At 44.7% G+C, this 14,447-nt stretch overlaps 1 protein-coding gene across 1 annotated transcript in view; it reads right to left on the bottom strand.

The window, feature by feature from the left end:
• Positions 1 to 14,447, bottom strand: part of cadm1a (cell adhesion molecule 1a) — a 272,264-nt gene that overhangs the window by 10,854 nt on the left and 246,963 nt on the right. Inside the window, 1 exon segment of the mRNA XM_030361356.1 lies at positions 7,973 to 8,005. Within this exon segment, the coding sequence (XP_030217216.1) occupies positions 7,973 to 8,005 (33 nt within the window).

Below are 14,447 nucleotides of genomic sequence, written 5' to 3'. Positions count from 1 at the left end.
CTAAAATATTCAAATTTGGGAAACAAAAATGTGACAGATGTGTTTCTTAGACAACAGGTAATGGTGTATAATGCATTCCCCACTTAAGCGCGTATGGCAGCCATAATCAAATGGCGGATGATTTACACCGACATCTGGCACACAAAAGCAAATATCCCATCGCTCGCCATCCCCCGGGCTCCCTGATTTCTATTTTCCTCCGTGGGTGCTATTCATCATTCATCCAATCATGGCTAGTTTTCATCTAAAATGTAATATAATTATGGGCTTAACTGTACTCTGGATGTTTAAGCTGTATCTAGGCCACAGCTAGCTCGATAAACACCTTCTAATAATGGCTTTTAGTGGTCTCCGGAGTGACTTATCCTAACACAACGAGGACTCCCAATGGCTCCCAGGCCACATGACGGTGCCGCGAGTGCCGCGACGCCCATCAGTCCTGTTAATGGGGGATTGTGGTTTGGAGAAGGACAAAAAAAATAATAGGAGAGAATAACCAGAGAGAAAGGGAGAGAGGGGGTGGGGGCCGGGGAAGAGGGACCATTGCGGTTGCTGTAACTTCTCCAGGGTGTCTTTCCTCCTCTCATGCGTGATTATCACCCCCCTGTTGGCCCTGGCCGCCCCTTCGCTGGCTGCTCCCAGCGAGCTGTCTGTGGAATATTTACTAAAAGGCTGCCTGACAAACTAAGCGGGATACCTGTTTTATAACAGGGTCTAGGGGAGGTGGACCGTGAGTGTGCTATCACTTGTCTTTTTCCTTTTTTTGTCTTGCTCCACAAAACAACCACGTCACACTGCCAAGGAAAATTGCGTAACCAGTTGTGACTCAAGCCCTTGGTGGATAGAAGCATGTTTACATCCCCTTCTTAATAATATGTTTGCGACAGGAATGCTGAAAAGCTGGAAAACAACCAATAGGGAGCGAGGCCATACGAGGTTTCCCTAGCTATTGACTTAATTAAAAGTGAGACTTTCCGAGGTATCCTGTCCCCTTTAAAGCCATAGGGCCCTATTTTAACGGTCTGAAACGCAAGTGAGAAGCGCCAAGCGCAAGTAGCTTTGTGGGCGGTTCTACGGCGCTATCGCTATTTTACAGGCGGATAAATGACACTTGCGTCGCGGCGCAAGTGTCAAAAGGGTTGGTCTGAAGCAGCCTAGTCACCCGTAGGTGTGGTTTGGGCGTAACGTCCAACAAACCAATGAGAGTGCCAGCTCCCATCCCCTTTAAGACCCATGAGCGCATTTGAATCGGACGAGTTGATATTTTGACAGCGCGTCTGCAGTCTCCGATGAGACAAATGCACATGAATTTCAAACTGCAAATGGCTCAGTTTATTGCCAAATAATATGGCCTAATTCACACATGGAATAAGGGGTTTTCTTCCACAACTTCAGAAATACTGAGTCCTCAAATAAATTTCGGCAACGATATAGAACGTATATGATATAACATATGATATGCGGTAACTGTGGTTCTATTTAATGATATACGCAATACATTATAAACATTGTTTCTTATCAGTATTGTATGCTATCCTAATATGCATGTGTCCCAGCGGTAATAGACATTGCCATTGATTGTATTATGCGTTACGTGTTTAGTTTGAGTGTGTTTAAACAGAGCACACACGCGCGCCCGCATTCATTCATTCTTTCTAACACTCACTCGCGGTAAAACAATGTTTTTCACGATCAATTACTCATCAATCCTAAAAGTTATGGGCATGTAGGCCTAAACGATGTCTCTGTCAAGAAAATATGTGTTTGCTGTACGGTGTTTGCAGATGCATTGATTTAAAAGTATAACTTATTACCGCTGCATCAGCTGTTCTTTCCCAAATAATTTACCAAGAATGTGCGGCTAGGTAGATGGGAGAAGCAAAGTGTATGTGCGAGGTGCACAAGCAATCCGTATGCATCGCATGCGCATGTATGCATGCGCCCTTAAAATAGCATCTGAACAACGCGCCACTGACTTTAAACCAGGTATTTCCTGGTCAGTAGCGCAATGGTATTCAGAAACGGCAAAATACCGTTTGCGCCAGAACACGCCTCCTCCTTCCGCCGAACCGCCCCTTGGGGCGCATGATCAATCCCTAATTTACCGGCGAGTGGCGGTGGTGGGAAAAGAACGCTCTGCGCCAGTTGTAAACTAGCAACGACACATGCGCCAGTGACTAAGTCACTTGCGCCGGATGCAAGATAGGGCCCATAGTCTCAGCATTGAGGCGTTTCAGTCTGTTTTTCAGCCTTCCTGACAGTGTGCCTTGCAATGGCAGCATTACAACAATACACACACACATATATATATAAATATATTCATCATAGAGCCAAGGAAGTCAGCCCTGCTACGATCACCCACCACCAAGTGGTGGGAAGACAACGATTGGGGCCAATCTTGACAAACCAGCATGCCTAATTTCCCCAGGGATGGTAGATAAAGTGGTAACTGTAATTCAAGGGCAGATTAAATGAGGGGGGGGACTTTGCTGCGCTACATGTCACCGGCAGAAACCCCTGTCGAATGCACTGCCTAATATCTGCACATTTGAAGAGGAAACAATGAAAAGAGACACAGAAGACTTGGGTGAATAGTGCCCTACTTAAAGACTTCTGCTGTGTGAGTGTGTGTGTGTGTGTGTGTGTGTGTGTGTGTGTGTGTGTGTGTGTGTGTGCGTGCGTGTGTTGAAAGACTCTGGCTTTAAAGGAGTTAGCCGAGCCAAGTTGCCTGGCAGAATTGCGTCCGTTTTCATATTTTAATGTACACATCTTAAAGGCAAGTTAACTTGTGACATCAACATTTTTTGCTTTTATTTATTTATGCTATTTTTGTAAAGGCATTGCTTTATATTTAATTGCCTCTACCTCGTGTATTGCTATGAATGCGCTCTGCTAGATGAAGCGTGTACACAGGCATTACGTCGGTACTATTTGGATGAATAATTGTGTAATTACAAACACTCAGGAATGGTCCTAACTACCACCCTGAAATGTGCAATAGGATTCCACTCCCCCCTCCGCCCCCAGCCATCCCTTTGCTGGGAGCGTCCTCATTCCACTGGACCAATGACAAATCCCTGATAATGGCTTCATGCATCATCCTTGCCAAATAATTTACCTCCACTGTCTCTGCCAGAGTCTGACCCACAGTCACAGGAGGGGGGGGGGGGACTGGACAGAATGGACAGAGGCTTTGGGAGGCAGCATTTGGCGCGTGCTGTGTCACCAAGTTGGAAGCCTCCTCTGTGTGTGTGTGTGTGTTTGTGTGTGTGTATATTTGTGTATATACTCTATGTGTGTGTGTGTGTGTGCAGACTGCAGACACACACACAAACACACGCACACACAAAGATCTTTCCACATGCACACACACATGTGCATGCATGTGGAAAGATCTTTGTGCGTGTGCGTGTGTGTGTGTATGTATATATATATATATATATATATATATATATATTTGTGTGTGTGTATGTGTGCCTGTGTGCGTGTGTGTGTGTGCGTGTGTGTATGTATATGCATACGGGTGTGTGTGCGTGTGTGTATGTATATGTATACGGGTGTGTGTGTGTGTGTGTGTGTGTGTCTGTGTGTGTGTGTGTGCGCGTGTGTGTGTGTGTGTGTGTGTGTGTGTGTGTGTGTGTGTGTGTGTGTGTGTGTGTGTGTGTGTGTGTGTGTGTGTGTGTGTGTGTGTGTGTGTGTGTGTGTGTGTGTGTGTGTGTGTGTGTGTGTGTGCGCGCGCGAGAGAGAGTGTTTGAGTATTCCGGTGAGGAGAATGATAATGCAGTAGGAGGATTTCCAATTAGAAAGGGGTGGGCGAGGTGATTACAGCGGCAGTGATTATACTGGCCGCCCGGAGCCCGGCAGCACGCGAGTGCCAGCCGGTAACCATGGCGGCCTGCTCAGGGCCGCTGAGATGTGCTGAGTTACGAGGGGCGAAGGGGGGCTGAGGTCAGGTCCTGGTGCTGGTGCTGGTTGTAGTGCAGACAGAATTAACTAGTGTTTGTTAAATCAAGACTGGAGCCAAAAACAAATGCTCTTCGTTTCAGTAGACAGAGCCGTGTGCAGACTGTTCTGTCATGCAAATTGTTAACCCATTGGCTAGTGCCATATATACGCTGCACAGATCGCAGTGGGACGATTTGAGTATTTTCTTAAAAAATGTGTTGTTATTTTTAAACATACACCGCTTTAAGCACCCTTTAAGGAAGGCATACACAATGGGCGTTGAGGCCCACATGCTCATTTTCTGTTTCCCTAACAAATCCTGGACAACCAGGAAGCAAAACGGCCCAATTTGTGTTTCACACTGAAAACCCTCCCAAACACAAGCCCCAAGTGAAGACAGCCAACACTCTAGAAGGAGAAACACACACACACACCTATCCCAAATATGTATTTGGGACACACACACGCCCTCACGCTACTGCTGGGCAAATGACAAATAAAATGCAGACATAAATAGTCTTTGCTCATTGCTACACTAATACTCCAATCCCTCAGAAAGCCTTTCTGCACAGACTCAGCTAAGTGCTGAGTTGAATTGCAAAATACATTATTAGCACATTGATTGCCAGGCACTTATGCCTTAAGGTAACTAACAAAGTTGTTTCTTTCATATTTCTACTGAGTGCCTTCACATTTTCGTTTCCATAAAATATACATAAAATGCTGTCATCACAGTCATTGGATTAAGGGGGGGTCCGGGGGGGCTGTCCTTTAAAAATTTTGTTTTGCCTCCCTGGGAAAACAGACACACTTCCAGGCCGGCTGCTTTATACAAAGTGGCTTTTATCCTCCTACATTCCTTCAGTATGAGGTCTTCGGGCCCGGCTCAATTATCCGTCCACTTTCAGACACATGCCGACAGCCACGTTGGCAGGTGTGTCCTTTCGTTCCCGGGCTTGTTCACCTCTCCAGACAGGGAATTAGCAGCTACAGCTAGCCATCAGCTCATGCAACTGACATCTTCCACCAACATGCCCTTTCATTTTGGGAATGTGTGGGGGGGGGGGGGGGGAGAGAGGGAGAGATAGAATGGATGTGGGAAGAAATAGGCAGTTCTACAAAAATAAGTAAGAAAGTGTGGGATCCATGCCTCTCAAAACCTACATATAACTTTTATGCGCATTTGGGGTGTCACATTTCCCCTTATTTCCCCTTTTTCTGCTAACAGCTTAACAATACGGTATATCTAATACTAATGAATTGACCCAAGCATGGCTTGTTTCAACACAGGAGAAAGCCGTCGCCATGGCGATATCTTCTTAAAAGACGCTTTGCTCAGAATCTCAGAGCCAGAGAAGATGAAGAACCTGGTACGAACTTGGTCTTTGTTTAATAAATAAGGGCAATGGCTAGTTTTACAGGCATGGGAAATAATGCCTACAATTTTATTCCTGCATTACATTGTTTTTTAAATGTTAAATTCCTCAATATCCCGTTGTTGTTTTGTAGGGAAACACGTCCCCATCGACCATGTTGGGTCTCTGCATGAAGTGTTTTGACATCAAGGGCATCCAATCAAGCTGAACATGGGAGAGAACCGCAGCCAGCGATTGTGGACAAATTGTCGAAACGAAAGGCAATGAATAGGGGCCAAAGTGTAGGCATGAACGTACACCAGAGACTCTCTCAGGTGAATCCATAATGTGGTTGTGATCTACACTGCATTCCCTTAATGACATTCATAATGACTTGCGTCTTGCTGAAGTCCCCCTCCCCCCCGTGTTTACACCACATATAATACGGCAGCACTGTTGCTCCACAGTGACAAATCTCTGGCTTTGGGGAGGACATTGCAGAAGACAAGTGATATTTTAATGCAGAGTAAATACCTGGCCATCCTTGGCAATAATTAGAATGCCTTCCTAAGGCATCCTGTGCAGCATTTGTGCAAATATTTGTAAAGAGCACGACTTCAGGTAGCCTGAAGCTAGGAATACTATAAACATTCACTCCAAACTGAATCATACTCCAGAAATGACCCAATCCTGGAATGGTCATGTAAGTGATGCACAACATCGGTATTGGGGACCCAATCATCATGTGTTAGAAGTCCTCTAAGTCATATGGTTGCAGAGTTGTTAATAGAAGGCTGAGACTAAACCCAGGATAAACCCAGGCTAACGCTGTTGGATCCTGACATTTTGTGTTCATGTTACAAATCAAAGCTACTATTTAAGTGCATGTCCTCAATGACAGAAACTGCAGGAAAACCCCCACAAATGTTCAAGGCTGACCGCAATATATGGTGTGATACAGTCAGCTGCCTCAAATATATTATAGCGATGTGGACATATGTTTTATCTGTATGTATTGTATATGCAAAGTAAAATCCACATTTTCACGCCTCATTTATTACACCTTAATCAACACCTCTTTTTGCAATATGTCGATGTAGGCTTTTTCTGTCGACAACTTCCATCCCGGTTATAATGAGTTCTTTGTCACACTATCCGCTGAGCAGGAACCGTCCATATAACACTTGTGCAACACACATGTTACACTTCTCCGAACGTGTCCACACTGATGCAGCAAATGTAAATTACAATCTCAGGGTTATTTTTATCAAGGTTTCTTAACAGCTCGCTAGAAGAAGATGATTGGTAGGATCTCAAGCCCCAAATTCACTCCTACTTTCTCGACTCAAGCACTTTGGGCTTAATGAAGTGAGTTAAGTTAAAGTCAAAAATTGAATCTTCGTCCGGATGTCTTCTGCCGTTAATGACGCAGTGCAAACAGAGACAAATATTGAAATATGTTGGTGGTAAGGCAGTACAAGCACATACAGCTCTGCAGCTCCACTACCAACCAACCCCATCTTCATGACACGGCGTGTACTGCAGAAATGAACTGCTGAAATGTACATGCATCCCGACTTTGACACAGTTAACGAATTGACGTCATGTCGATTTGTTCTAGTAAACCTGATGTTTGGCCTCAAAAACTCATGTGGTTTTGTTTCAACAAACAAAACCACATGAATTGTTTTCTTGAGGCCGAACATCCCGTTGTAATTGAAATAGTGTTATTTTTTTCTATGTAATCAATACCACAAACATAAACAATACCAACAACTTAAAAAAAATATATAATAATAATAATAATAATAATATATATATATATAATCATAGTCCTTTTCAACAATGCAAGGTTGAAAGCCAAAAATCCGGATAGACGAGAGGTAAGGGTGATCTACTTGCCACCTAAAGGCTCTGGGTTTGAACCCCAATGTCTGCACTCTGCCACTGCTTAAACATTACTCTCTCAGTCATGAAATAATTTCTCTGAAAATCAATTTTCATCAGATGTATCTGCAAGATAAATTATAGAGCAACATTCACCAGTAAATGTGAACAAGATATCCACACCGAGCAGGGTGGCTGTTGAACGTCACCAATATCAATTGACGGCTAGGAATGATTTACCACTCATGTCTGACAACGCTGAGAGCCCCCATTTTAAGACATGATGGGGACAATTTCCCAGTTCATAAAACATCATATAATAAATTCATAGAGCCCTTAAAGAGTGGGTTCAAGAGTTTCATTAGCTTTTACAAGTATCACTGATGCCAATTGGTATGGTGTATCCAACTCTTCGCCATTTTACGCTCTGCTAGGGAACACTTAGGAAAACAGGCCCTGATAACCCACAGCAACACAATTTGTATGGGAAAAGAGATCAAAACCGCACCGGGTCGCACATTTGATCAAACATCCAGGACAGACAGTCCACCACGACAGAGAACCCTCCCCCATTCGGCAACAAATATGAACATGACCGATGACCCAGAGGGTCACTTGACTCGACATTGAGGGACAAACAAGTCACAAACAAGTGCACCACGGAGGATCGGGTATGCGGCAGCAAATAGGACCCTAGAAAGCAATTGAAATGAAAACAAACACATAACAATACATCAACAATTAAAGGAATCAAAGGAGGGGAAGAACAAGGAAGAGATACCGACCATGTGCTGCGGGTTCAGTGCTGGGCGCGGAGTCTGAGCACACAAGGACAGGCGGAGTCGGGGCAGGCACACACGAGAAGGGAGGAGAAGGTGGGGGAGGAGGGGGAGGAGGATGGGGGAGGGAGTGGCAGGAGGGGGTAGTTGTGGCAAGCATGTTGAGAAGAATAAATGAAGTGGGGGGGGGGGGGGGGGGGGGGGGGGGGATTTTGGGGAGGATGCGGAGGGAGGTGGTGGGGGTTGGGGGGGGGGAGAAGAGGGAAGAAAACAAAATGACACCCATAAGCAAGCCATCATAAAACCAGAACAGGACCCAACAAAAAATACAACACCAGACAAGGCACCGAGGGAAATAAGAAAAGGGGGGAGGGGCCAAAGGCAGTGCAGAAATAAATAGTGCACACGTATAAATTGCACATGCACATACTATCATACACACTGATGATACATTATGCTGTTCGACTAACAAAGATGGACATAATAACTAGGGACGGTATAGTATGGCCACATACTATACTGTCTGTAGCTTTTTATCCAGGCACACAGACAGCCATTTCAGAAAAAAACATATCATACATTTGAAAATCAAGTTAATGTAAAAGACATTAGCCTCAGTATGACGGACACAATAATAAACACGTTTAATTTGACACAAGAAGTTACCATACCAACCTGGATTAACGATTCACCCAATGTCTACATACACAAACTTGGCCAGCACTGGTAAACTCAACATTTCCCGCAGCCGGTTAGAAGACGAGCTAGAACGCTGTGTCCGCAGAAAGTAGGAATACATATGTTAAAATTGTCCTTTGAAACCTCCATTTTGCCCTTCACGAGTGAGTCCCTCTTTGGGATAATATCTAACTAAGTTGGAAACACTTCCTTGTTTCAGTTAACCAAATGATTGATCAGCGAACACTGAAATCCAACCGCAGGAATACCACTACTTCTGCTGCTTACTACTACCTGAAGTTGGATTTCCCGTTATCTTTAGAAGCAACGACTTTGTCTAATATGATATTGGTTTATAGATGTCATGTTGATCTGCTATCAAAAGGAGTAATGACTTTCTCCCGTATCCTCAAGTGTCAGCTCTTGATGTTGCTATTTTCACCCTAAATGCCAGCACAAATCGCTTCATATAAATATACATACATACATCTGTTTCCTTGATTGTTGTGTTGTTTTTCTTTTTCCTTCTTATACAACTTCATGCTTAAAATTTGTGATATAATTATATTCAATTCAACGTCAACTTTAATTTAAAGCTAATTCACAAGTGGTGATTAAACCGTAATTCCCTCTTCCTATGTGTACAAAGAAACGTATAGCAGCCACAGATAGTAATTAGCTTTCTAATGAGTTAGTTAACTAGAAAACATATGCATGTGTTATAAAGTACGGTTCAGAGAAACAGAGGGCACCACTTCGATAAAATATAGTGAATGGAAAAAAAGGGGAAGGGTTATTTAGCAAGAGAATATGGAGGCTTGTACATGGCTGCCCAAAATTGAAGGATAAAACCGAAAGCTATCAAACCGGGATTTATCAGTGGTGAAGGCAAGACAAGGACTAGGTCGGTTTAAAGTGGAGAAAGACATTTATATTTTAGAGTCTATGTTAACCACAACTATAAGGCCCCGTTCTATTGGGTCAGGTTAAAATATGTATTTTACCTCAGAATGTTCTCTAAAGCTTGCTTATGTCAAGCTTTTGAAGTATTATAATTTTATTTCATCCAGCTTGTTGCTATTCTGACCTAGTGCCCACGCTCCGACTGAAGAGGTCATTGCGATCACCTTGGGTAGGCAAAACATTTATAAAACCCAGGCATAGAAAGTTTGGCAAATGATTCAAGGACACTGGCTTTCAATTTGATGGAGAAAAAAAAACCTGGAAGACTGCCTGCCTCTAATGACGGTAAGGTCAGATGGAAGGGTTTTTACCTATTGAAATGGTTCAGAATTCCAATGCGGCAGGAACACAAACAACTTTCTGGCTCTGGATCCAAGGCCCTCCTTTTCTTTCGAAACTTCCGACAAAAGCAGCATTTCTGCAATTTTCGGCTTCAGAAAGAGAATGCGGTATGCTTTATCCAAATTCATACCACAGGCAGAGGCTGTGTAAGGCCACTCCATCATTGTGTGTTCCATTAGGGTGCAGGGCCTGTCCCTTTAGGGGCACTCTTGTGTTGTGTCCCTTCCCCATTTCAGGCCAGGACATGGTGTGCTGTCTGCATTCTCGTCCACTGATCAACAGCTCGTATGATGCTGGCAAAGGCCGCTGAGACCAAAGACTTGGTGTTTCCCACCAGCACTTTGGAGCCCAACAAGTGGAGACCCTAAGATGTCAAGTTGCCTTCTTTCATTAAATTGGTAGCGGAATCTCAAGGCCCAATGGAATCATTGTATAATGATGTGAACTTTTTCAAAAAACACAACATAGCTTGAATTGGTGTACAAATATCTGCGATGTGTCTACAAAATCGGAGCAGATTAATATGGTGCTTAGCAGGCCTACAAATACCAGCGATATTTGTAGTCCTGCCAAGCACTTATTTATCACTTGAGTACACATGAGGCACAGTGCTTTGACCAAGATGACGCTAGATTTTACATTGTACTACTGCTGCAAGAGCCTGCAATCAACCCCTGGCGGCATTTGACAGGCAAAAACGAAGGGGATTAAACCGCAGCCCATGTTGTTTCTAAGATACTTATGTTCTCCATAGGATACGTCCAAAAAGGCAGTAGAAGTGTTGATGTGCGAACGAGGAGGGAAAGGTTTCTCATTGTGCGTTTTATTTTTTAAGCCACATGTTCCATTGTGGGGACTGAGGTCCAGAGAACCGCTGCACGCGTGTCTGCGTCGGCGCCCATGCATGGGCCCGACGTGACTGCCAATACATCCTTGGCATTGGTGCTTTAAGCCACCGCCAAGCGAACTGATTGCCTCTTGGCCCTGCTTTATGAGTTCCATCTATTTTTGGCCATCACAGTACGTAATAATGGCGCACTAATGACAATAACCCTCCACATTAGGAAGATGAGTTGGCTCACACTCCTGTGTTCGCCTGACATGGAGCGCAATACATCTCCCCTGAAGTGCATTCGCACTACCGTGTGTGTGTATAAATATACGTGTGGATGTCTCACATGACCGCAGTGTGTGTGTGAGACCAAACCATAATCAAGTTTTGCCATTACTTTCTGGTTGTTGTTTTTGAAGTGGTCAAGGGAACATGTGGGACGGAGATGGTGGCATAATCTGTCAAAGAAAGAGGGCGTGTGTGTGTGTGTGTTTGAGTCTGCAGGGGGAGCGCTGCGAGTACATTTGCAAAAAGGAGCATGTACATGTTTTTAAATTCTTGAATCAGTTTGCCAGATGGCGGTTGCACAATTTAAGCCGCTTACAAAATAATTTTGCATTTCCCCTTGTGCTCTCTGTATTCCCCACTTCTTTTCTATTGTGTCTGTGTGTGTGGATGGGTTCTGATTTGGACAGCGGCCTGTCCCCGAGATGTTTTGAGTCATTTTGGGATGTTTTCGAGGCACCACGTGCACCTCCCACCTGAAGCAGCTCAGGGAATTCCTGGTACTGACAGGACTGTTACCGTGGGATTGAGACTCCAGGAATCCTAAATCTGGTGACAGTGCACATTTTGAAAACATCACTCACAAACTCCACCTCTAGACGAGAGGAGAAAGGCAGGAGAATGAGAGTGGCGGAGGGAGTTAAGGGGATTTTGTAGATTCTAGTTGATCCTAAAACTCTTGGGAAAAGTGTGAATCAGCACAAAAGCTACATCCGCCAGAGACAGCCAGTGGATATAGGTGGGGTAAAATTTGAATAAACCAATGACAAACAAGTAACAACTGTGTTTTATAGTCCGTCTAATTATAATACAATTCTGAAAAAAACAGAGTACATTTACTTTTTTGGGGGGGAGGAGGGGTTTTGGCTTGGTGAACAAATAAATTATCTGACAAACCAACAAAGAAAGTAAAAACGGGGGTAAATAGCAAAATGAATAGAGAAAGGCTGCGAGCAGGGCTCTGTTGTTAAGCTGTTTACTTTGCTTCATGTTAATAGCAATCTAGTCATCTTAAAATGTCAGGCACTTAAGCGCTCCATGTTGGGGTCAAACGATTTTTAGAAAGGGCTCAATACGCCATTCTATCTCCTCTTAATAGGAAATTGATTGAATCAAAAAATAGAAAAATAGCCCCCATCCCACTCTGATGGATTCAGTTAGCACCATTCATTTTGCTCTACCTTGCCCATGTCTGTGTGTCTGTGTCTGTGTCTGTGTCTGTGTGTGTGTGTGTGTGTGTGTGTGTCTGTGTGTGTGTGTGTGAGTGTGAGTGTGAATGTGTGAGTGTGAGTGTGCGTGCGTGTGCGCGTGTGCATGCACGTGTGTGTGTGTGTGTGTGTGTGTAAATAAAATCAACTGCTGGCAGTTAAGAGTAAGTATGACAGAGGCCGCTTCACTCGCCTCCATCTATATAGTCATGGCAATAGCGGAACGCTCCAGAGAGGGTTTGAAAGCACGGAGACAGAGCGAGAGAGAGTGCGAGAGAGAGAGAGCGAGAGAGCGAGATAAGAGAGATAGAGGGAAAGAGAGAAAGAGTGAGAGAGAGAGAGAGCGAGAGAGCGAGAGAGAGTGCGAGACAGCGAGATAAGAGGGATAGAGGGATAGAGAGAAAGAGTGACAGAGAGAGAGAGCGAGAGCGAGAGCGAGAGAGCGAGATAGAGAGAGAAAGAGAGAGAGTGAGAGAGAGAGAGAGAGTTATAGAGAGAGACAGAGAGAGAGAGAGGACATCTTGGGAGGCAGGGGCAGGCGATGAGTGGGCAGCGGTTTCATAACATGCAAATAGCTGCCATGGCGATGATGATGATGATGATGATGGCGGTTGGATATTTTTCCCTTGTTTTTTAATCGGTCGGCCCACAGATCTTGTCGACGCATCTCCAGGTTATCCCGAGAAGGAGTGAGTGTGAGGGAGGTGAGGTGGGAGGTGTATACCGGCGCCTGCACCTCCTCCGTGCGCTCTCTCTGCCCGGCGGTGGCGCTCAAGAGGCAGCCGGAATTAGCCTGATGATTGTATTTTATGTTTTTACTGCGACTCACCACGAAGAATCCCTTTCGGGAGCTAAATGAATCAGCGCAGGTATAATCAGAGCGGCTCCTCCACTCCGGCTTCTCTCTCCTCCCAGACTTCGCTCTTCTCCTCAAAAACAAACGCGAAAGGAGATGCCAATCACGGCACCACCGCGTGGTTAGCCGCGCTGCCTTTAATCCAATCAGATGCTATAATCAAGCACAATGCCGTGGCGCCTCGCTCTCCTTCAGAGGGGGATTCATTGCAATCCAGCTGCCCGTCAGAGAGACTTTTGATTGCATTTACTGGCCAGGCCAATTTTCCTGATGCCGGGCCCTAAAGCTAGGTTTATATTTCTCTGCCTTCATCTGCACCTTTCAGATATAGAGGAGTCAAACGTCTCAAATCTTTTTGTTTTCCCCAGACGAGGACCCAGACAAGAACAGAAATACTCTTGTATTTTGTAATGGTCGTTGAACTGGGTTTTAGCCCAGAGATCTCTAATGGTGTGAAATTGGAGAGGCATTTTAAAGCGAAAGACGAACGGGTGTTAGCAGAAAATAATCCGGGGCTCAGAGAGGGGGAACAATCAGACCAAGATTAAGATAAAACTGGTAGAAAACAGGCAGAAATGAAAGTGTGTGCATGTACATGTGTATAATTTGTGCGAGTGTGTGTGTTAGAAAGAGGAAGAACTGCAGCCCAGGGCCTCCAGGGTTACAGCTCCATCAGCCCTGCCAATCACACCAGGACCTGTATGGTTGGCTGCTCCAAGCCTCCCTCTGACACACACACACACACACACACACACACACACACACACACACACACACACACACACACACACACACACACACACGTACACAGAAACACACACACACACACACACACACACACACACACACACACACACACACACAGAAACACACACACACACACACACACGTACACAGAAACACACACACACACACACACGTACACATGTGCACACACACACACACACACACACACACACACACACAGAAACACACACACACACACACACACGTACACAGAAACACACACACACACACACACACACGTACACATGTGCACACACACACACACACACACACACACACACACACACACACACATATGTGGGTACGCAGATATACAGTCATAAGTCTAATGTATTGGCAGATACCAGGTTGGAAAAAATATTTGTATATAGTATGCTTTATTTTTGCGTTTTACTCATCGTTTGACGGCATCATCAAAAAGTGATAGTTGTACCTAATACTTTAAGGATCTGGCGTTTCTAATAGGAGCTTAGATCTGGAACCCTCAGCATACCGATGTTTAGCATTGGCGATGTTCTTCGCCAGCTTCAG

Source organism: Gadus morhua, chromosome 7, assembly GCF_902167405.1.
Source record: "Gadus morhua chromosome 7, gadMor3.0, whole genome shotgun sequence".
Lineage (NCBI taxonomy): Eukaryota > Metazoa > Chordata > Actinopteri > Gadiformes > Gadidae > Gadus > Gadus morhua.
Note: the sequence above shows the minus strand (reverse complement) of the source record. Positions and strands in the feature narration are given on the sequence as shown.